The sequence below is a fragment of the Schistocerca cancellata genome, chromosome 5 (assembly GCF_023864275.1).
Source record: "Schistocerca cancellata isolate TAMUIC-IGC-003103 chromosome 5, iqSchCanc2.1, whole genome shotgun sequence".
In the NCBI taxonomy this organism is placed as follows: Eukaryota; Metazoa; Arthropoda; class Insecta; order Orthoptera; family Acrididae; genus Schistocerca; species Schistocerca cancellata.
The window spans coordinates 613,409,815-613,431,752 of record NC_064630.1 but is presented as its reverse complement, the minus strand read 5'-3'; the positions used below and the strand labels follow the sequence as shown (position 1 = coordinate 613,431,752).

The window sequence follows — 21,938 nt, the reverse complement described above, 5'->3', positions numbered from 1 at the left end:
AGCAGGGTCGTTACCATTGTGGACGGGCATAGGGTTCAAGCGTCGTCCCCGACCATGACAGCGCTTGTCCAAGGCTTCATTAGTTCTGTCCTGAACCAACTAATCACAGTACAAGGGGGGTTAGCCCTATTAGTGGTTTGTTCTTCTCGTCGCCTTTTACCACTAGCAGAACATATCGGAAGCCTATTCCTTTCCCGGGCCTCCAAGGGGTTTATTATCATTATTATTATTAATAATTTCTTTTTGAAATTTCTTCTCAGATATATGTCTACTGCCTAGCACAGCTGCATGGTACTTGAGGAGTCGTTATCTTTTACTGAAGCCAGTACAAACATGACAGACGTTTGCAGGTATTTCCGTTAATCTGTCCTGTTTTAGCTGTTTGCAGCTGTCCAGGAAGTCAGTGTCTTTGAGATAGTATGCACTGTTTATCGTAGCACAGACGTTTGTACCACACGTTTTTCGTGAAACAAATGGTACTTGTAAGATGGAGAGCGAAAAGGGACCTCTAGTCGGAGAAGTAAAATTTTCAGTAAAAGCAAAAACTTTCGGCAATGTATATACCTGTTTCGGTAGTTTTTATTTCGTAGTAATTTAGGTCATTCTGTACACTCTCGTACCGATCTGTAAACTGTTTGAATCGAACAGCTATCAATAATACCATTAAAGGTAATCGTCGTACTTCTGAAAACGAACTTCTTGTCTTGCAGAAGTAACATTGGCCCAGCAAGAGGTCCCGTTTCTGAATCTCGCAGCTGCGTATGGAAAGTTTCACAAAATAGTATCTCCTAAATTCTATAGTAACTTGTGGGGCTCAAAGGCACCTTTGTGCAACAGGAAAACAAGACAAGTGGTCCCTCTTTACATGACAGTCACAGATCAGCCAGAACATTATTACCACCTACCTAATAGGCGTCATGTCTGCCTTGGGCACGGATGGCGGCAACCCGTCGTGGCATGGAAGCAACGAGGCCTTTGGCTGGAGGAAGTTGCCACCACAGCTGCACACACGAGTCACATAATTTCGTGAGGGTGGCGATGAGCTCTGACGCCACGTGCAATCACATCACAGGTGTGTTCGATCGCGTTCAGATATGGCGAGAATTTTGAATTTGCCCAGCGAATGCAGCAAGGTGGAGGTTCTCTGCTGTTTTGGGGTGGCATTATGTGGGGCCGACATACGCCGCTGGTGGTAATGGAAGGCGCCGTAGCGGCTGTACTATATGTAATTTCCATCCTTTGACCGATAGTGCAACCATATCGGCAGCATTTTGGCGAGAGATCGTGCACATCTTGTGAAGGACTTCCTTCAGGACAACGGCATCGCTTGACTACAGTGGCCAGCATGTTCTCCAGACATGAAACCTACCGAACATGCCTGAAATGGATTGAAAAGGGCTGTTTGTGGACGACGTGTCCCACCAACCGCTCTGAGAGATCTACGTCGAATCGCTGTTGAGGGGTGGGACAGTAAACCATGATGAATACAGGTATGCATCAATGCAAGAGGACATGCTACTGGGTATTAGAGGTACCAGTGTGTACAGCAGTCTGGACCAGCACTTCTCAAGGTCTCGCTGTATGGTGGTACAACATGCAATGTGTGGTTTTCATGGGCAATAAAAAGAGCGGCAATGATGTTTATGTTGATCTCTACTCCAATTTTCCGTAAAGGTTTTGGAACTCTCGGAACCGAGGTGCAAAACATTTTTTGATGTGTGTATTAGGACGACTAAGAGTAACCTAAGTAAACATTTGGAGCGAAGTTATTTGGCTTTAAGTGTATCAAGTTACAGACAAAGTGCGGCACTAATGCTAACTAATTCTGTGGTTTTACTTTTCCATGTCCAGTGCCCCAAGCCAAAAATATATTTTCTGTCAACTGAACTTTTGTCGCATGTGGTAACTAACACTGCACGAACCTGTCATATTTACTTTGGAAAATTTACATTTATGAAAGAGTCTCTAATATTCCTAAATATGATTAGTACCTGAGCTGATAACACAGATCATAATTTATCATTTGAATAGCTCGTCGCTTTTCGAACGACGCGACACACAAAGCCGCTGCCAGCGAGCAGACTCACCCTGACACACATCTCTATCTTGCGCACTCGCGCCGGTCCGAACGAGGCAATGTGGGCCATGGTGAACTGGCCGCAGTCGATGACGTAGACGTCGCCCGGCGTCAGGTCTTCAGCCAGGCGCACCTCCAGCATCATCAGGAACAGCTTGACGTATGCGTCCGGGTTATATTTTGACAGATCACTGACTGCCCCCAGCGACAGGTGGACACGGTACCCCTCTGGTGTGAGTCGTGGCATCGGAAAAAGCATCCTGCAAGCGATAAAAACGTGCATATGTAGTTCCATTAGAGAAAATAGGCGCCGTAATTTGGCAGTTATAAAAGTTAAAGATTTCTTTGCATTGTCCGCAGTTACTTGCTTATATCCGAGTATTCACTATTTCTAGATACATTCTGGGTTGCCTGAAATTTGAGATACAGAGAGTATTTGAGATACAGAGAGTTTTCGCCACTGGCTAATTCAAGGTCAACCAGCGTTCCAAGAAGGCCGATATCGGGACTCAACTTTTAATTGAAATGGGCCTCGTACCATTTGTATTTAACCGTAAAGATATAGTTCACCGTACCTTCATGATATCTGAACGAATGTGTAGTTTCTAAAAAGGTGGTATGCTTGCAATTACTTCGTTTGTCTTATGATATACTTCAATGAGCCACTTCCATTTCCTGTCATTACTCACATCCGACAGGAAACACTGACATCATCATCATCATCATCATCATAATCATCATCACTACCACCACCACCACCACCACCAAACTGCTCACGTAATTTTTACTCACTAAGGGTGTCTGGTAAAAAGTGAATGCCATCATTTATAAATGGATTAAGAAATTATATTAAACTCCTGTTTCAGGACTGGATGGAGGCTAAAGCCTGATATGATCCAAGATACAATACTTCCCCTATCAATTTAGGGTATTTATAAACTTGCGTATCATTGTCATTAGCTCTCGTTTCCCAGAACCTCATGTTTCAGCTTCTTGGTGTAAAATAACATAACCGTTAAGGTTTTTCTACAACTTGGAAACAAAATTTCAGAACGATTTTTCACTCTGCAGCGGAATGTGCTCTGATATGAAACTTGCTGTAAAGTTTGAAAGGTAGGAGATGACGTACTGTAAGCCTGTGAGGAGCGATCGTGAGTCCTGCTTGAGTAGCTCAATTGTAGAGCATCAGCGCGCGAGTTCGAGTCTCAGTCCGATACTCAGTTTTAATCTTCCAGGAAAGTTTTGTTTCAAAATTATTGAAATTTCATTAATTTCATTATTTTTGCATAAAAATGTCGCCATGTGTCCATCGTAAGTTAAAATATCAAAATTTACGTCCAATTACAGTTGTATTAGAATTCTTTGTATGTGAGTACAAATTACTTTCGTAAATTCCTTATTATTGTAAAAAATTTAAATATAAAAATAAGAAATTATCAAATATCACTATGTTCAAGAGAGTCACCTCTTAAGTTGACGCGACGTGGAATGTCAAAGTAGTGGATTTCTGTACTCTGTTTGACTGGCATTTATGCCTTGTACTCAGATTATTTATGGTTTTTGTTCTCTTGTCGAGGTTAAGAGTAGTTTTGTATCAATGAGGACGGAGTAACAGTCGAGAATAAAATCAACAATGAATCAACATAAATGGTATTCACAATTTATTTACAAATGGGGCTCTGTTCAAAAACTTGGAACTTTTCTGGAAATGATCATACCCCTGAAGAGTACGTTGTTAACGAATTTAACGTAAGTACTATCTGCTTATCCGATTTATCTACTTGATGCTTCAGAATTCTTAGGATTACAGGCAGTGAAATACTGAAATTATAATCGTATTCTGTGAATAATCACTAGCATGCTACCCAGAATTAAAATCTATATTTGAACTAGTGAACCACTACGGCCTCGCAAGGGTAGCATTCAATACATTACTGGCCATTAAAATTGCTACACCATGAAGATGACGTGCTACAGACGCGAAATTTAACCGACAGGAAAAAGATGCTGTGATATGCAAATGATTAGCTTTTCAGAGCATTCACAAGGTTGGCGCCGGTGGCGACACCTACAACGTGCTGACATGAGGAAAGTTTCCAACCGATTTCTCATACACAAACAGCAGTTGACCGGCTTTGCCTGGTGAAACGTTGTTGTGATGTCTGGTGTAAGGAGGAGAAATGCGTACCATCACTTTTCCGAATGATAAAGGTCGGATTGTAGCCTATGGCGATAGCGGTTTATCCTATCGCGACACTGCTGCTCGCGTTGGTCGTGATCCAATGACTGTTAGCAGAATATGGAATCGGTGGGTTCAGGAGGGTAATACGGAACGCCGTGCTGGACCCCAACGGCCTCGTATCACTAGCAGTCGAGATGGCAGGCATCTTACCGGCATGGCTGTAACGGATCGTAAAGCCACGTCTCGATCCCTGAGTCAACAGATGGGGACGTCTGCAAGACAACAACCATCTGCACGACCAGTTCGACGACGTTTGCAGCAGCATGGACAATCAGCTCGTAGACCATGGCTGCGGTTACCCTTAACGCTACATCACGGGCAAGAGGGCCTGCGAGTGTGTACTCAACGACGAACCTTGGTGCACGAATAGCAAAATGTCTTTTTTCGGATGAATCCAGGTTCTGTTTACAACATCATGATGGCCGCATCCGTGTTTGGCGACAACGCGGTGAACGCACGTTGGAAGCGTGTATTCGTCATCGCTATAGTGGCGTATCACCCGGTGTGATGGTATGGGGTGCCACTGGTTACACGTCTCGGTCACCTCTTGTTCGCATTGACGGCACTTTGAACAGTGGACGTTACATTTCAGATGTGTTACAACCCGTGGCTCTACCCTTCATTCGATCCATGCGAAACCCTACATTTCAGCAGGATAATGCACGAGACCACATGTTGTAGGTCCTGTACGGGCATTTCTGGTTACAGAAAATGTTCGACTGCTGCCCTGGCCTGCACATTTCCAGATCTCTCACCAACTGAAAACGTCTGGTCAATGGTGGCCGATCAACTGGCTCGTCACAATACGCTAGTCACTACTCTTGATGAACTGTCGTATCGTGTTGAAGCTACATGGGCAGCTATACCTGTACACGCCATCCAAGCTCTGTTTGGCTCAATGCCTAGGCGTATCAAGGCCGTTATTACGGCCAGGGGTGGCGGTTCTGGGTACTGATTTCTCAGGACGTATGCACCCAAACTGCGTGAAAATGTAATCACACGTCAGTTCTAGTATAATATATTTGTCCAATGAATGCCCGTTTATTATCTGCATTTCTTCTTGGTGTAGCAATTTTAGTGGCCAGTAGTGTATCTGTGCCCAGATGACTTTTCTGGCGCAGGTGGTCATACATTATATGCAGAAACTTTCCTCGCGAATCAGTCTATCAGCGAAAACGGTATCAGTAATCCTGGAGTAGTTCATCAGATTAGCCTTCACATAAAAACATTAACTTTCTAATTATATGTTGTAAAGACAGATAATTCCATTTTTTATCTGTGTTGAAGAAAAAACTTGGAACTGAGAAGTAGGAGACCATCTAGAAACTCCATGACTAAATTCAAATTAACTCCGCATTACAGCTGGCTCAGGAGTTAAATCTTTCCGTTAATTTTGTGTCTTAAGCACAGTTTATCGGTTTTCCTCGAAATCCGACAGTAAATTACATTCGCGTCATTTCGGTGTCCGATTCCATTATACTTCACTCAAAAACCTGCAGATTACGACACGATACGTGACATACGCACGCCTGTGTAGAATCTGGTAGCCGGTAACCATAGGTACATCTTGGCAGTAGGATCCTAGTGATGGGATACATTGCGTTGGATTGGAGGCTTCGTTCGCTGATAATCGGAGGAATACTTTCAACACCCAGAAATAATAAAAGTTACGTTCTGTACCGAGAGATGCGTTTTTTAATATGTGTGGTTTGTCCAGACTTTCTCTTCATTTGCGATGATTCAGCTTGCAGGTTTGGTAGGTAAATTTATTGCTTGTGGAAAAATGAACCCCGTGATTTCTCCGGATACGAAATGCGGAAACTCGGTGAGGCACTCGGTAGAACAGCTATTCCAGATTGAATCTGAACGGAACTTGTTATCCACTGCATGAGTAAAGCCAACAGTCGCTGAAACAGAGCGATTAATGGAAAACAGGGTAACACGAGTAAATAATTATAAATACGTTAGTAGTTATTTCGAACAGTTTCTTATTCCGGACGCGGACGTGTGCATTGTCGCCGTGTTTTATAGATTACACTAATGTCCATTAAAATTGGCAAACCAACAAGAAATGCTGATGATAAACGGGTATTCATTGGACAACTATATTGTACTAGAACTGACATGTGATTACATTTTCACGCAATTTGGGTGCATAGATCCTGAGAAATCAGTAGCCACAACAACCACCTCTGGCTGTAATAACGGCCTTGACTCGCCTGGGCATTGAGTCAAACATAGCTTGGATGCCGTGTACAGGTACAGCTGCCCATGCAGCTTCAACACGATACCACAGTTCATCAAGAGTAGTGATTAGCGTATTGTGACGAGCCAGTTGCTCGGCCGCCGTTGCCCAGATGATTTCAATTGGTGACTGATCTGGAGAATGTGCTGGCCAGGGCAGCAGTCGAAATTTTCTGTATCCAGAAAGGCCCGTACAGGTCCTGCAACATGCGGTCGTGCATTATCCTGCTGAAATGCAGGGTTTCGCAGGAATCAAATAAAAGGTAGAGCCACAGGTCGTAACACATCTGAAATGTAACGTCCACTGTTCATAATGCCATCAATGCGAACAAGAGGTGACCGAGACGTGTAACCAATGGCACTCCATACCACCAAGCCGGGTGATACGCCAGTATGGCGATGACGAATCCACGCTTCCAATGTGCGTTCACTGCGATGTCGCCAAACACGGATGCTACCATTATGATGCTGTAAACAGAACCTGGATTCAATCCGGATAAATGACGTTTTGCCATTCGTTCACCCAAGTTCGTCGTTGAGTACACCATCGCAGGCGCTCCTGTCTGTGATACAGCGTCAAGGGTAACCGCAGCCATGGTCTCCGAGCTAATAGTCCATGCTGCTGCAAACGTTGTCTAACTGTTCGTGCAGATGGTTGTTGTCTTGCTAACGTCCCCATCTGTTGACTCAGGGATCGCGACGTGGCTGCACGATCCTCTACAGCCATGTGGATAAGATGCCTGTGATCTGGACTGCTAGTGATACGAGGCCGTTGGGGTCCAGCACGGCGTTCCGTATTACCCTCCTGAACCCACCGATTCCATATTCTGCTAACAGTCATTGGATCACGACCAACGCGAGCAGCAGTGTCGCGATAGGATAAACCGCTATCGCCATAGGCTACAATCCGACCTTTATCATTCGGAAAAGTGATGGTACGCATTTCTCCTCCTTACACCAGACATCACAACAACGTTTCACCAGGCAAAGCCGGTCAACTGCTGTTTGTGTATGAGAAATCGGTTGGAAACTTTCCTCATGTCAGCACGTTGTAGGTGTCGCCACCGGCGCCAACCTTGTGAATGCTCTGAAAAGCTAATCATTTGCATATCACAACATCTTCTTCCTGTCGGTTAAATTTCGCGTCTGTAGCACGTCATCTTCGTGGTGTAGCAATTTTAATGGCCAGTAGTGTATATGTCATAGAACATGTTATGACAAATATTTAGAAACCGTGGCACTGGAGGAAGGGCGACAGGTTGACACACGGGAGTTTAGCATAGTTTAACACTGGTGCATATAATGTTGATGGAGAAGTAAGTATGGAGGCAGCTGACCGGATACCGAGCGAGGAAGCTGGTGGTGCGAGTCAAGAAATTTAGCAGTGCCATAGGATGGCAGGAATCTCTCTTACATAACAGTGACCCGTCGTGTTTCTTGTCTTTTGTAGAAAGGAAGCAAGGACAGTCATGTCCGCGTCAGGTACATACATATCGTTTTCTGATCTATTTCCATATTAACCTTCCTTATTGTAGACCATTTGTCAAATGCCCAGCACAACGACGTGGAAAAATTACGCTTTGGAGCACCACTGAAGGACTTCAGCGATTTAGGCATCTACTGAATTACGGGTACTCTTAACATCAAAACTATCTCAGGAAAATAGAGAACATATAGCAAATTTACTGTCTATTTCAAATGCAATACTGAACAAACAAAACATGTGTCGCAAAATGTTCTGCAACCGATGGTCCACAGACCGGATCCGCCCCACTATTGGTTTCAATCCCGCCCGCGGAAGGAGTTCTTGGGGGGAGAAAGAAGTCGCTGCAGAAATTTTAACGGAAGTTCCTAAGACAACTGTTGCGAAACGGGGTATGTAAAGAAATAATGTTCTCTAATCTTTATGTCGAGTGGCCAAGCCCCATTACTACTCTTAGCGCTTCCCCCAAGAGTTGTTCTATATGCCTCTACTGATCTCAAGAGCATATTTCGCTGCACTCTTCTTACAGCCATGGCAGGCATGATCCTCGTGAACCTGTGAGCCCAGACGCTTGACCCGTATCCAGCAAATGATGTCAAAATACTGTGTGAGAACAAGCAGCATGGTACTGGGTCAAAAAGGGAAACAGGGACAAAATAATTGAACTAATGGGGATTCACATGGGGAACAAACTAGAAATCAGACGTAAGGGGGAGGAGCTTTGGCAAGAACAGTGGGACAATGAAGACACCGGTCGCAGAACACACGAACTACTGTCCAACGTCAGGGAGCGACTACAACTGAAAAATTTGAAGCCTTCAAGAGGACTGCTGCACTTCCTTACGGGACATGGACCCTACCCGGCATACCTATGCCGGTTCGGGAAACTGGCTACACCAACGTGTGACTGTGGGGCCGCACCAGACACCCCAGAACATGTGGTGTATGAGTGCCTCCTCTTCGACGACGCACTGGCACAATTACATCAACAGTTACCCAACTATGACACGTATCACCTGCACAGGCATGAGGACCACTCCCCAATCTTGAATAAATTAGCAAACGAAATTTCACAAAAATTCCTAAAGGAATTCCTACGGAACAACAACTAAGATCTCACATTTCATACCGACCTGTCTTAGTGCACTTGTCCTGTTCCGCCGAGGCGTGGGCTTGGCCAGCCGCTTCATGGCTGGAATCCTCCACGTCTGGGATTAGGGGGGGGGGGGGGGGGGGTACGCCTTTCTTACCGATTCTGACACTCGCCGGATTTGACATAAGATTAAATATTAGTTTGGATCTAGGATAATCTAGGATAGTAACACTAGTGTAGTGTTGCAGCGACCAACCACTCCGGACCAGCCCCGTGCCAGGGGCATGTTCACCGGGATTAGCTCGGTGAACACGGCCAACAATCTAGGTTTATATAAACGCTGGCACATCTGTAACGCTGCAGGTAAAGTAGACTAGCATAAGTAGCAAAAATAGTGAAACATTGGTAACCTAAGACATAGCAGCAGTGCCCATAGTGCATGAGTAAAGGAACTAATATTCTTAGAAATAGGCTGCAGTAATAATAATTGTATCGTATCAATTAGGACCCACTAATTTTTTAACGTGGTGGGTTGTTCATGTATCGTGTACATTGAAGAATAAAGAATTTTTTTAAAAAAATGAAAAAGAAATTATGTCCATGACGTGTAAATAAATGTAAACATTTCAACATGGGGTGAACATAAAATAAATCTACTCTCAAAACCGCGTATTTCAAGGCATAATGTATTGACGTAGCGTGTCGGGGAAAGCGGTGACATTCAAATCGGTGCGTTACCCTACGAACACTAACTTCAAGGGCGTTGATGTTTTGACCTCATGCAATAAGAGGACTGCTGTTGCGTCACATGCTGTGACGACCTGCGAGGTGAAGCAGCTTAGTGAATCAGGCCCTCAGATCACCAAAGGTTGCCCCGTGTCTGCCATAGGTTTTCGTTCTCTTTTTGGTGTACACGAGTCTTATTCACTTTCCTGTCATGACATTATCATTTGGATACCTCAAGTACATTAATTTTATGAAGTTTGTTCTCTTCTTAATGACAAGAATATTTTGGCAATCCGAAAATATGGTCAGATTGTAAAACATCCTAAAATCACCCAGGCGGTTTGACACCTTATAACAGTGGTGGTTAATCTACTTATGAATGACATCTGGGTCTGTTTCACATAAGTGCTCCCGTTACGGACAGGCCCAATAATTCAAAATCGTTACATTTACCGCCGGCGATGCTTACTGTGGTTCGCTTTATTATCCTTCTACTACTGCTAACTATTCTAAATCCATCGCTATCAGTTTGCCATTGAGGGAAAAAATGTGTATTAACAAACAAATACAATGTAATACACTACATTTCGAAACCCTTACTTTACATTAGAACATGGACAAGAATCATTTGTAGCATGCTATATCCAGGTAAAGGCACTCACTCATTGATCCCAAAGAGCTATCAAATTGGGATGGTGTGTGATATGTTTCACTCGCTGTTCCAAATAGTTCCAGAAATTTCCTCACGGATTCCAGTTGGTCGCAGGTCAGTCGAGGTGCGATAAAGTGCCTGAGCATACGTCAGTCCAGTGAAGTATGTGCGCAGCCTCTGAATACGGCTGTTGTTGGAGTATCAGAAACGTACTGAATATGAGGATGTAGAAGAAAGGGCAACATGGTTCTTAAAGAATACTGAAGTAATAACCCTGACTGATGCTCATTTTTATCATTTGAAAATAAGCAAAATCTTGTTTCATAGGACCACATTAAATGTCTCCAGTACGCCGTTTTCCAGTTTTTTTTTTTGACACTTTGACAATATGGAGCATTTTGTGCCGCTAAGTGAAATGGTCTATTTCAAGGTATCTGACTCAGACTGTCTATTCCACGTTCTCTTTGACCTGCATTCACTTACATTTCCTGTCGGCTTGTAAAACAAAGCGTAGCATTTGCCTTTGTTCCCCGTGTAAGGTGGCAGAACAAATGGTCAGACTGGCACCTTACATGAGACCTTTACAAATCGCAATGAGAAGGTGAAGATGACACCTAACGTAAATCAGCAGTTATGAGAACATTTGCCTATCAATATGTAAGGCAAAAAGGGATGGCAGTCAATCAACAGTAATTAACACACCATTCCTATACAATACATGTGTCTGAGCGGAAGGTAGAACAGAGAATACGAGTCGAGTCGTTTTTAGTTTCGAAAATGGCGTAGCGAAGCTGCGCCGTGGGAGTTATGCCAGAAACCACTTAAAGGGGTGGCAGGAAGGAGGACAGCGACCCTGGACCAGGTGATTCAAGCTGGAGGACAGCCTGTAGCAGGAGGCATCTGCTCAAGGGCAGAGAAGAAGCTTTAGAAAACTGCGTTTCAGAATTCTAACGAGATACGAACAAAAGCAAGTGACGCATTTTCGTCCAGCGAGTGCGACACACGGAAAGGTCAATGTACTTTAGGCGTCTGGAACGGGCACAAAATGTCAGATTGGCGTAAACTGATTAGGAAGGAGAAAACTACTGGCTTCGACGCCGTTTGATAGAAGGGATGCTGTGATTGGTAGAGGGTGTTTCTACAAAATAAGAGGAATGCTCCTATTGATCGAAAAACTCGTGACGTGAAAAAGGAACCCAAGTGGAGGGAGGCAGTTCTGCCACAAGTTGGACAAGAGAGAAATTTAGGGGGACTCTTCTCTGAACTGGCGTCAAGTGCAGAACAGAGCGCTTAACGCTCCGTACGACGCAGAGAAGAAATTGGTGTGGACACTGCGTTCAAAGCGGCTGCACTCCACCTAAAATTAGCTGTTGCAACGTTTAGCTCCAACTGCGGAGAAACGAACCAGCCAGATTAGTTAATTGTTCTTGCGAGAACTGAAAGGGTACTATAATATGCACACTGCTCCAACCATGCCCGTGTATATCACCACATAATAAGACTAGGGCTGAGTACATGTCTTCTCGCATAACGAGAAACATAGTGGAAATATCTGCTGGAAAGTTGAGCAAAGGCCAGATTAGTTTTGTAGGAATTTCAGTGGGAGAGAGCGGCCTTGCAGACAGCAGCACGTCGCAGATTAAGGTAAATACCGCGTGCAGAGGTGTAAACTTTGTTGGTTTACGAGCTTACGTCCACTGTAAACTCGAGCGGCCTTTGGTAATTTTGCGCTCAAATTTGTCACATGACTAACCATCCACCCTAGACTTGATTGTCATCCTAAATAGTTCCGAACTTTGAACCGCAATCGGACGATTTTCGTAGTACTGACCAACATCATAACGTATGTGTAAGAGCAATTTTGTAAAGAAACGTCCAATTAAACTTTCATATTATTGTGCTTAGGATTAATGTAAAGAAACTTCTAACTAAACTTTAATAATATTGTGCTTAAAATTAATGTTCTTTCAGAGAGTTAATATTTAACATTGTTGCACTTTTTGATATTGGCAATATGCGTTATCCATTGCGCTGTTTTTATGTTGGCGAGTTGAAAACTGTGTGAGAAGCTGTAATATGGTGAGAAATATTGCGACAATAAACTTGTCATTTCATCTCAGACAGTTGTACTCAATTCAAGAATAAGCAAAACAAAACGAACCCCCGCAACCTTACACACGTTTATTAGAATTTTTTACGACCGTAGTTCTCACGTGGTGTTACAATGTTCCAAGTCGTAAGGCATTCCTTTACACAGGTTTGGCTGTCGACGTTCATACAAGAAGAAATCGGGCAACTTTATTCACTTTATGTTCATGGGCATCTCCAAACACGGTACCTCAATTTGTCTACTTGTCGCGTCTCTGCGCTGACCTATATTGCAGAGCTGACTCCTTACAACTGACTGGTACAGGACGATACTTCACTGCCATGACCTACGTCACCTGTGGAGGGTCACATGACAGCATGGTACCAGTTCTATACTATCCACAGCGTCCCACATCAATCAGTCTGCTCAGCGTAACTAACGTTCTATTCCGCAGGGCTTACGCATAAAACAAAGCAACGCGTTGCCGAAATACGAAGAAATAACAATGCGTGATGTAAACATGACGAAAAATATATGACAGTAAATTTCATTGCACGAATAACATGTGTTTTATAAATGGGTTAATGTAGTGTAATGATGCACTCATTTAATACATGTTCTTCTGGAAGTTTGAATCAAACTGGGAGGTTTTATACAATTATTGTCTGACTCCTCTGCAGCATGAAACTAAGGACATAGGAGGAGATTGTAACACTTACGCAGAACAGAATTTAGGAAGAAACTCCTATGTAGTAGTCGTCTGAAATCTTGTGATAAATGGTACAACAGTCGAATTGTCTCGCTGTGTCTTAGTTTTCTCAGTGACGATCACAAATTTTATGTACAGTGCCTCCTCTTTCATTGCCGACAGCCTTAGATGTTTCGCGTTTAGCTAGTGAACAAAATACTAGCGCCTCGAATACCGTAAGCTTGTGAGAACATGCGGTACCTGTTACGTTCCGGATCACCATGCATGGTATTCTTCACGGGTTCCTACTTCTCATTCTACTGGTGACAGAAACATAGCGTCAAGTTCTGTGGGTAGCCATTGAGGTAGTATGCATTCGTATACCCAACAGAAAGATCGTATTACTGTAACTGTCCGACAGTATACGGTTAAAGTTTTAATATGACACACTTCCTCCAGCTTAGCTAAATGAAGCAAATTCGTTGGTTCTGTTTGTATTAGATGTGGTTTACGGTGCGCGTTGACAAGGTTTATGGAGTAACCATGTAGTTAATGGACTCTTCATGAGAACTCGCAAATCACGGTTTTGAGTACCAAAACCACGCCGCGTATTACAAGATGGCTGTGCTCAGCAAATGGCTGAAATTGTTACGGTATATTGCTAATATCCCGATCTCTAAAAAACTTGAAAATGTTTTTTTTTATATCTTTATTCGTTCCCTAGATGCAGAGATTAAAATTTACCCTACTTGTACAAGTAAAATATACTCGTAAAATCCCGTGTGAGGCGGAAACGTAGGTTATTAAGTGATTTAGTACGGATAAATATGCTTTAAAGTGTCTCTGTTATCATCAGAAGGGTTCGGGGACCCCATGTTATTCTAATACTAAAGCACTTGCTAAATAGTGGTGTACGTAAAATCCGTTATGAGGTGCGAAATTATACAGTTTTGCGTTATTTCAATTTCATGCGAGTAAAGTATAACAATTTTACTGACCCACAAAGCTTTTTCCCTATGAGTGACGTGGCCTGTTATGGCAGGGAAAAGAAGGCTACCAGCAGAAAAAAATGTTCTTGTCGGAGCACAAATAAGGTTAACATGCTCCTGTATATTAAAAGGCTGATTCTAAAGTGGGGTACAAGCCGCCTTGTTACACCTTCGTTACAACCTTTAAAAGTTTCCGTATAGTATTTGGCGTACGAACGTATTTGTGCTTTTTTTATGCTGAGAAAGAAGTAGCAGTGCCGATGGTAAAGAGGCGGAAAAGTAATAAATAATGGAACATAGTAGACACTAGATGTGGTATAGGAAGCGGGAAGGAGACAGAGGCAGTGTGAGAGAAAAAGAGGGAGGCAGTGTGTAATAGGTTTACGTATAGGGTAGTTGATGAACGCTTCGATACCATTAAAACATTAGCAGATTAGCTGGAACCCGATACTAAATATGTGATGAACTAAACTTATAAAGTACGTTTTTTCTTAATTCGTATCAGCAAATTAATCTGTATGGTTCACTTACATACCGAATCAAGATCAGTAACATTATGTCAGATCATTTCACTGTAATTAACATAAAGTTGCAATTAGAAAACCTGATGTTGTAGATTAACATATTGTCGTAAATTTCAGAAAGATTTATAATATAAATTCTCGTCATTGCATTATTATATTCCTACAGAAATTACACAAGGAAGTATCTATGCTGTACTGAAACCAATAATTGATTCGGAAAATTCGTAAATTTCAACTTACCGACGAGACAAAGTTTTGGAACATTTATCACTAATATGATGTTTTAACGTGATTTGTGCACTTTATGTATCATATCAATATCGAAAAACCAAGTAGATCAATTGTAATTAACTTTTTCAGTAACGATTCTCTAACATTCTGATGTAAACACTATTGATTTTCAGCCTTTTGATATTAAGAAATTATCATACAGAATTTTAACCTGAATTCCATCTTGGCATTTTGTACTATACATCAGTTAATGTCAGGGATAAAACTGAATGTGAAAACAAGATTTAATTAATGATTTTACAATAGGAATTGCTATTGTAGCTTATAACCAACTTTCTGCACCAAGTATTTAGAAATTAATTCAGAATGAATAATCATTCATTGCATTTAACACTGTACTAAAATTTTGTTGTAAATCATTAACTTTTCATTATAAAATTAGTAAACGTAATTGTTTTTGACAATAGGTCTAAGAATATACATTGTTAAGATAGTGTATATATCGAGCGGTGCAAAGTACTTAGAAAGATACTGAGAAATAACGACAATGAGTTGGCTTGAGTGAGTGAGTGAGTGAATGAAGATGGGCAAGTGGGAGTGGATGGTTATGAGCGACTTACAGCGATGTAGTAGTGGATGTGAGTGAGCTACAATTAGGGTGGCTTGTGAGAGTTTGAGTTGCACGTTAAAAAGAGCACAAGTATGTTCATATGCCAGTTTCTTGGGAAAATTTTGAAGACGCTCAAGACGGCAGAATGAGGCAAGTGGTGCTCCACTTTCAGAGTCTTTTAATAAACAGGAGCATCTTCGCTTGTTTTGTGTTTCGAAAGCAGCATCTTTCCGCTGGTCGGATAAGGTTCGTGGTTGGATTAAAGGGTAAACATCGTGAGATGTGAAATTAGTTTCGCACGTACAGCTAGGAACAGTGATAGTACCATTACTACAAACAATATTCATTAATGACTCGAGTAAGTTGTCGGAAACTCCATAAGACTGTCCGTAGATTTATTTGTCCTATGGCATCTAAGTACATTTTAATATCGAATCACTTTATTTTTAATCCCGAGCAGACATCTAATTGTACATAATTTGATGGCCTTCGGGGTTGTTATCAGAAATACCTCATAAACCTCTGTATGTGCTGTGGCACTGCCATCATCCGTGGTTTTTTGGATACTCTGCCTCGGTGCTACCCCGCCTACGCTGGTGACGACAGCATCCTCCATGTAAAAAGTGAATCTGCTCATCTTTTATTTACCGTTTTCCGTCGCTAGAAAATTGAATATATTTTGCGGGGATGATCAAGCACGGGAGCTCTCTTAGTACTACAAGGTAAGAAATGACATTTGTTGGGACATTTTGGAGGCATTCTCTCCGCCAGGAGCTGGTGATGTTAAATTCTGTTTGCAAGTACAAGATCAGAAAGTCTTTAATGAATTTTATTGATGATGGAATCAGGAAGGTTAAAATGTACCCACAGTTCGGAATTTACAAAGATCAAAGCATCGTTCCTCCGCAGATCTGAGGAGAGTATATTACTCAGTACAGGTAGCCAGTTGATGGGAGAAGACTTAATTGCTCCTTAAACTATAGGCCTAGTATCATTAAGTTAGAGAGTAATTTTATTTACATAAGCGCTGTTCAAACACCTGAGGACAGTACTCCACCGCAGAGTATACCACTCTCTTTGCATCATCCTGATGTGATTCCACATTTGAAAGAGATTAATTCTTGCACTCATCTACAGTTCGAAAGACAGTTCTGTCTAGCGTGACACCCATATATTTTGGCTCCTCGTGGCTATTATGTGTGTCATCTGCACAGACATTCAGATCTCTAGTGATTGCTTGTTATTAAGGTAGAAGGAAGTCATTTCTGTATTAACAGCTTTAGCCCCCATTTACGGAAGTATTCTGCCAGTGCAGACAAATCAGAAGTCAGGATTTCTTCCATAGTTTCAAACAAAGTGCGCCATGTTGCCCTGTATGTGGCCCCTGGATTCTGGCCGTCTGAAAATCTCTTTAGATCTCCTGCTCATACGAGAAGAACGCAGGAAAGTGTTCGTAGATGGTGCTATTGGTGTAGGGTTGTTGCAAAGCCAGATATCTTAAGTAAATCGCAGAAAGAGATGCAGAGAACCAACGTTCTGTAAAGCGACTCAGTATACTGGCAGTTATTGCCGCAAGCAAGGGGAAAGACTTACTTTTGTTTGATCACAATGATGCTAGTTCACTGGGAAAAACCACAACCTAAAAATATCTAAAAGAATGCGTTCGATGTGATTTACAACACAAACACCGTGTAGAACAAGGCCGAGTAAAAAGAAAATCATTGTAATATGCCAAGGAAATGTGCGTCGTACACGACAGAGGCAGCTTACATAAGCTTAGATCCATGATTTCTCAAGTACAGCTCGTTATTTTAGGTGTCTTAGAAGGGAGAACTAGAAGAGAAACAGAAATAAATCCAAATAACAGCAGACAGTCACAGCTTAGTTTACCAGGAACAAGAGCGTCTTCGCTGCTCATCGAACTCATGAGGCAGACGGAACAATTCACGCTGTGGTAATTTCGATATCGTACATTCCACACACCGATGTTTTTGTATTGCACAGTATGTCAAAACCATTGGTGAAAGCAAGAGGTGCATACGTCATTCACTTCGGAACTGTCCGCCGTTTCACTAACACTGGAATAGCGGAAGACAGAGTATGCGTTTCCGCGTACGATGCCTGCGTTTTAAATGCTGAGGGTCTGTCGTTGCATCACGGCAAATATTTCATCACAAAGCTCCACCCAAGTCGCAATATACTCTTGTGATAGGTTACAGCTTTCAGAATAGGAAATATTTTTAAGAAGAAGCAACTATTTCCTGATAAAAAGGCGGGCACAGCTGGACAAAAAAGGCGGGCACGGGTGGACACGTCGCCATTGTGAGAGGTGTCCGAGATCATTGGCACATCAAGAAACAAACTGTCTATGGATGCGCCGTGTGTCTGAGAAAAATATTACACTGGGCGTCCACCAGATCAAGGTTAGGAGGGACTTCCAATAATGAGATTGGTATACATTTTTACGCGATCTTTGAAGATGGCCCAAATGCAATAAGTAATGTTTATGAGCGATGAGACGGATTTTCATTTAAGTGGATCAGACTTACCTCTGCACGGTGACTGGGTGGTTTGCCTTAGCTGCTGCTGCTGTAGCACCGACAGTTCTTCCTACCAGAATTCCGGAGTTAAAGGATAAACAGAGGAAGCGTTTATTTTCAGCAGGATGCTGCAACATCGCTCGCTACAAATACATCCAGTTATGAGGAACAATTTCCCTGCACACCTCATTTCTCGTTTCGGCGACGAGTCGTGGACTAAGTTCCCAGTCTTGTCCATGTGAGTTGTTCTTGTCAGGGTACTTGAAAAAGCTTCTGTGCCATCGAACCCAAATGCTAAATGGAATGGAAGGCTGACATTAAAGCAGAGGTGTGTTTGATTGGCCATTAACCAACGCCTGTTGCCCCGATTTGTGAACACGTCCCGGCGAAGAGTTGAAAATTGTATTCGAGAGAATGGCCGTCACTTGGATGACAATTTTCTGTAAGTGACCAAGTACGTGTTGTCCTTTGATTTTGTACAAATAAAAGATTTCTCTTAAAAAAATCAACATACTCTTATTCATTTGAAAGCCCGTGAGAAAGCTTACCCAATTTCCTGCTGAAAGGTACTTGTTGAGTTATTAAGATTAACGGTAGTACAAATGGGGAAAATGTCTGGGTTATAATTGACAAAACTGTATTACTGGTCTACACGAGTGTATCAGATTCTTCCTTCATCAGACATCCCATCCTTTTGAATCGCTCATCAACGGGAAGTCTAATGGCCATACGGGATTCGATTCACAGATAAATGAACCATTTAAGCCATGAATTTAGGACAGAAATCTTAATCTAATGCTGTACGTGGGTAACGCTAACTTTGTAAAGCCTTATGGAGACGACTACCAGATCTTTGCTTGTAACTGACAACTTTCTGATTTGTGTTACCGACTGCATCTACGTGGAACAGAGGAACTGTCAGTTTAAAAGAAGCATTGCAAACTGCAACATTTATTGATATTAACTTGACCATTTTACGTGGTATTTGACAATAAATGAATACAAAATTACTTCATCTAACTGCGTTAAGACTCTGAGCATTATGGGACTCAACATCTGAGGTCATCAGTCTCCTAGACTTAGAACTAATTAAACCTAACTAACCTCAGGACATCATACACTTCCATACCAGAGCCAGGATTCGAACCTGCGACTGTAGCAGCAGCGCGGTTCTGAACTGAAGCGCCTAGAACCGTTGGGCCACAGCGGCCGGCTCATCTAATTGCCCCTTACGAATGCACAACTGAGTGAATACTGACAGGGGAACCTCCCCATCGCACCCCCCTCAGATTTTGTTATAAGTGGGCACAGTGGATAGGCCTTGAAAAACTGAAAACAGATCAATCGAGAAAACAGGAAGAAGTTGTGTGAAACTATGAAAAAATAAGCAAAATATACAAACTGAGTAGTCCATGCGAAGATAGGCAACATCCAGGACACTGAGAGCTCAAGAGCGGCGTGGTCCCGTGGCTAGCGTGAGCAGCTGCAGAACGAGAGGTCCTTCGTTCAAGTCTTCCCAGCAATGAGAAGTTTACATTCCTTATTTTCGCAAAGTTATGATCTGTCCGCTCGTTTATTGACGTCTCTGTTCACTGGAATAAATTTAGTGTCTGTGTTTTGCGACCGCACCGCAAAACCGTGCGATTGGTAGACGAAAGGACGTGCCTCTTCAATGGGAACCGAAAACATTTGATCGCAAGGTCATAGGTCAACCGATTCCTCCACAGGAAAACACGTCTGATATATTCTATACGACACAGGTGACAGCATGTGCGTCACATGACAGGAATATGTTGCCGACCCACGTAACTTGTACACCTGGCGAATGGGTTAAAAGAGTCTTCTACCTTGCCTGATTTAGGTTTTCTTGTGGATGTGATAATCACCCCCCAAAAAAGTGATGAAAACATAAGAGTTGGTGACATAAACTGTAAATAAAAATTTAAACTTTTCACCCGAGGGAAGACTTGAACCAATGAGCCCCCGTTCCGCATCTCCTCACACTAACCACGGGACCACGGCGCTCCGGAGCTCACCCTCTCCTTGATGTTGCATATGTTGGACATGGACTTCTCAGTTTGTATATTTTGCTTATTTTTTCATACTTCCACACAACTTCTTCCTGTTTCCTCGATTGATCTGTGTTCAGTTTTCAAGGCCTATCCACTGTGCCAACTTATAATTAAATCTGAGGGGGGTGCGATGGGGAGGTTCCCTTGTGAGTGGTAGAAATTTCAGTGTGGGGCGTTCTCCGTGTAATGAGAAGACAGCTTCTACACTGGAGAGGATGTTAATCACACAAAAACGAGGCATGCTCTGTTAAAGGAATTCATGTAAACCAAAGCTGAACACTGATACTTTAGGAAAGAAACCTACAGAGCACGTAAGAGACAAACGGAGGGAGGCAAGTTTGAGCTGCACTAATTAAAGCTTTGGTGGTTAGTAACAGGACGGATCGTTTGGGAACCAAGTCTTTCTGCAAGAAAAACCGGACATTCACACTAACTGAAAGAATGAGTCCCAATTATCTAATTATTTATTTATTCTACGCGAAAAATGAAATACTCATGAAGCTATCAATTACTCCGTGGTCTAGAAATCACCGCTAATCACATTTACGATTACATGTCTGTTACCAATTTTCTTTGAAGCTGGAACAGGTCCATACGGCAGCAACCTCTGCGGTCTTCCATCACTTATCCACTTCATCAGACAAGAACCTGATTTGTGCAGCGCCCGAAGTTTATCTGAAAACTTCTGCACTGAATTTACTCCCAGTCGCTGCCCGCTTTCCTTTGACTATGACCAACAACGAAGTTATTCTTCATTATCTCCGTAACTTTCCAACACTACATGGACGACCTACGAGTCATGTAGGCCACGCAGAAGTATGTCGTTTTGCGTTTCTCTTTTTTTTTCGTGTCCATCCCACTATTGTACCACGAAAGCTAACGGAAGCACCCTGCCATACTTCAGCAACGTAAAGGAGAAATCCCTTCTAACACTCAGATAAACTTACATTCTTATGCTCTACAGTGAACAGACACGGAGTTGGAATTTGCTGACCAGAAAGTACACGTAAAAATTAAAAACAAAATTCAGATTGTACGGAAATTTCATGTGGGCATCGCTGTTACCCCACAGATTTGAAAACAGGCAAATACGTGATGTGATATAAATAAAATTAATGGATCGTACAACCAGTAAAGCAGGTACAGGGTGACAATTACTGATTTATATGAGACACAGTCATCTTAATTTCTGAATCGTTAGCGTTAGGGCGTTCAAACTGTACGGTTGCCCGCTGCGCATGATGGGAATTAGTATGAGCATTATGGTTTTTTTAGCGACGAAGTCCACTTTCATTTTTGTGGGTTCGTCAGTAAGCCAAACCGACGCTTTTGGTGGACTGAGAAACCGCATTTCATGATCGGGAAGCCGCTTCACCCTCAACGGGTGATTGTATGGTGTGAAACGCACTGTCATGGATCAATCGGTGCGATATTTCTTGATGGCGCTGTGACTACCGAATGGTACATAAACGTTTGGGAAGATGATTTCATCCCCATTACCCAAAGTGACCCTGATTACGACAAGGTGTTGTTCATGCAAGATGGAGCTCAACCCCATCGAAGGAGGAGAGCGATGTCCTTGACAAAACTTTGGAGTCCGCATTCTGGCTCTGGGGTATCCAGAGGCCCCTGGCATGGGCCTCGATTGGCCGCCACATGCTTCGGATCTGCTCACATA

General features: G+C 42.6%; 1 protein-coding gene across 1 annotated transcript in view; it reads right to left on the bottom strand.

Annotated features, from left to right (window-relative positions):
* LOC126187576 (alpha-tocopherol transfer protein-like) overlaps positions 1-21,938 on the bottom strand; it is a 104,779-nt gene that overhangs the window by 26,129 nt on the left and 56,712 nt on the right. The window contains exon 4 of the mRNA XM_049928743.1: positions 2,088-2,337. Within this exon, the coding sequence (XP_049784700.1) occupies positions 2,088-2,337 (250 nt within the window). The remainder of the gene's footprint in view (positions 1-2,087; positions 2,338-21,938) is intronic.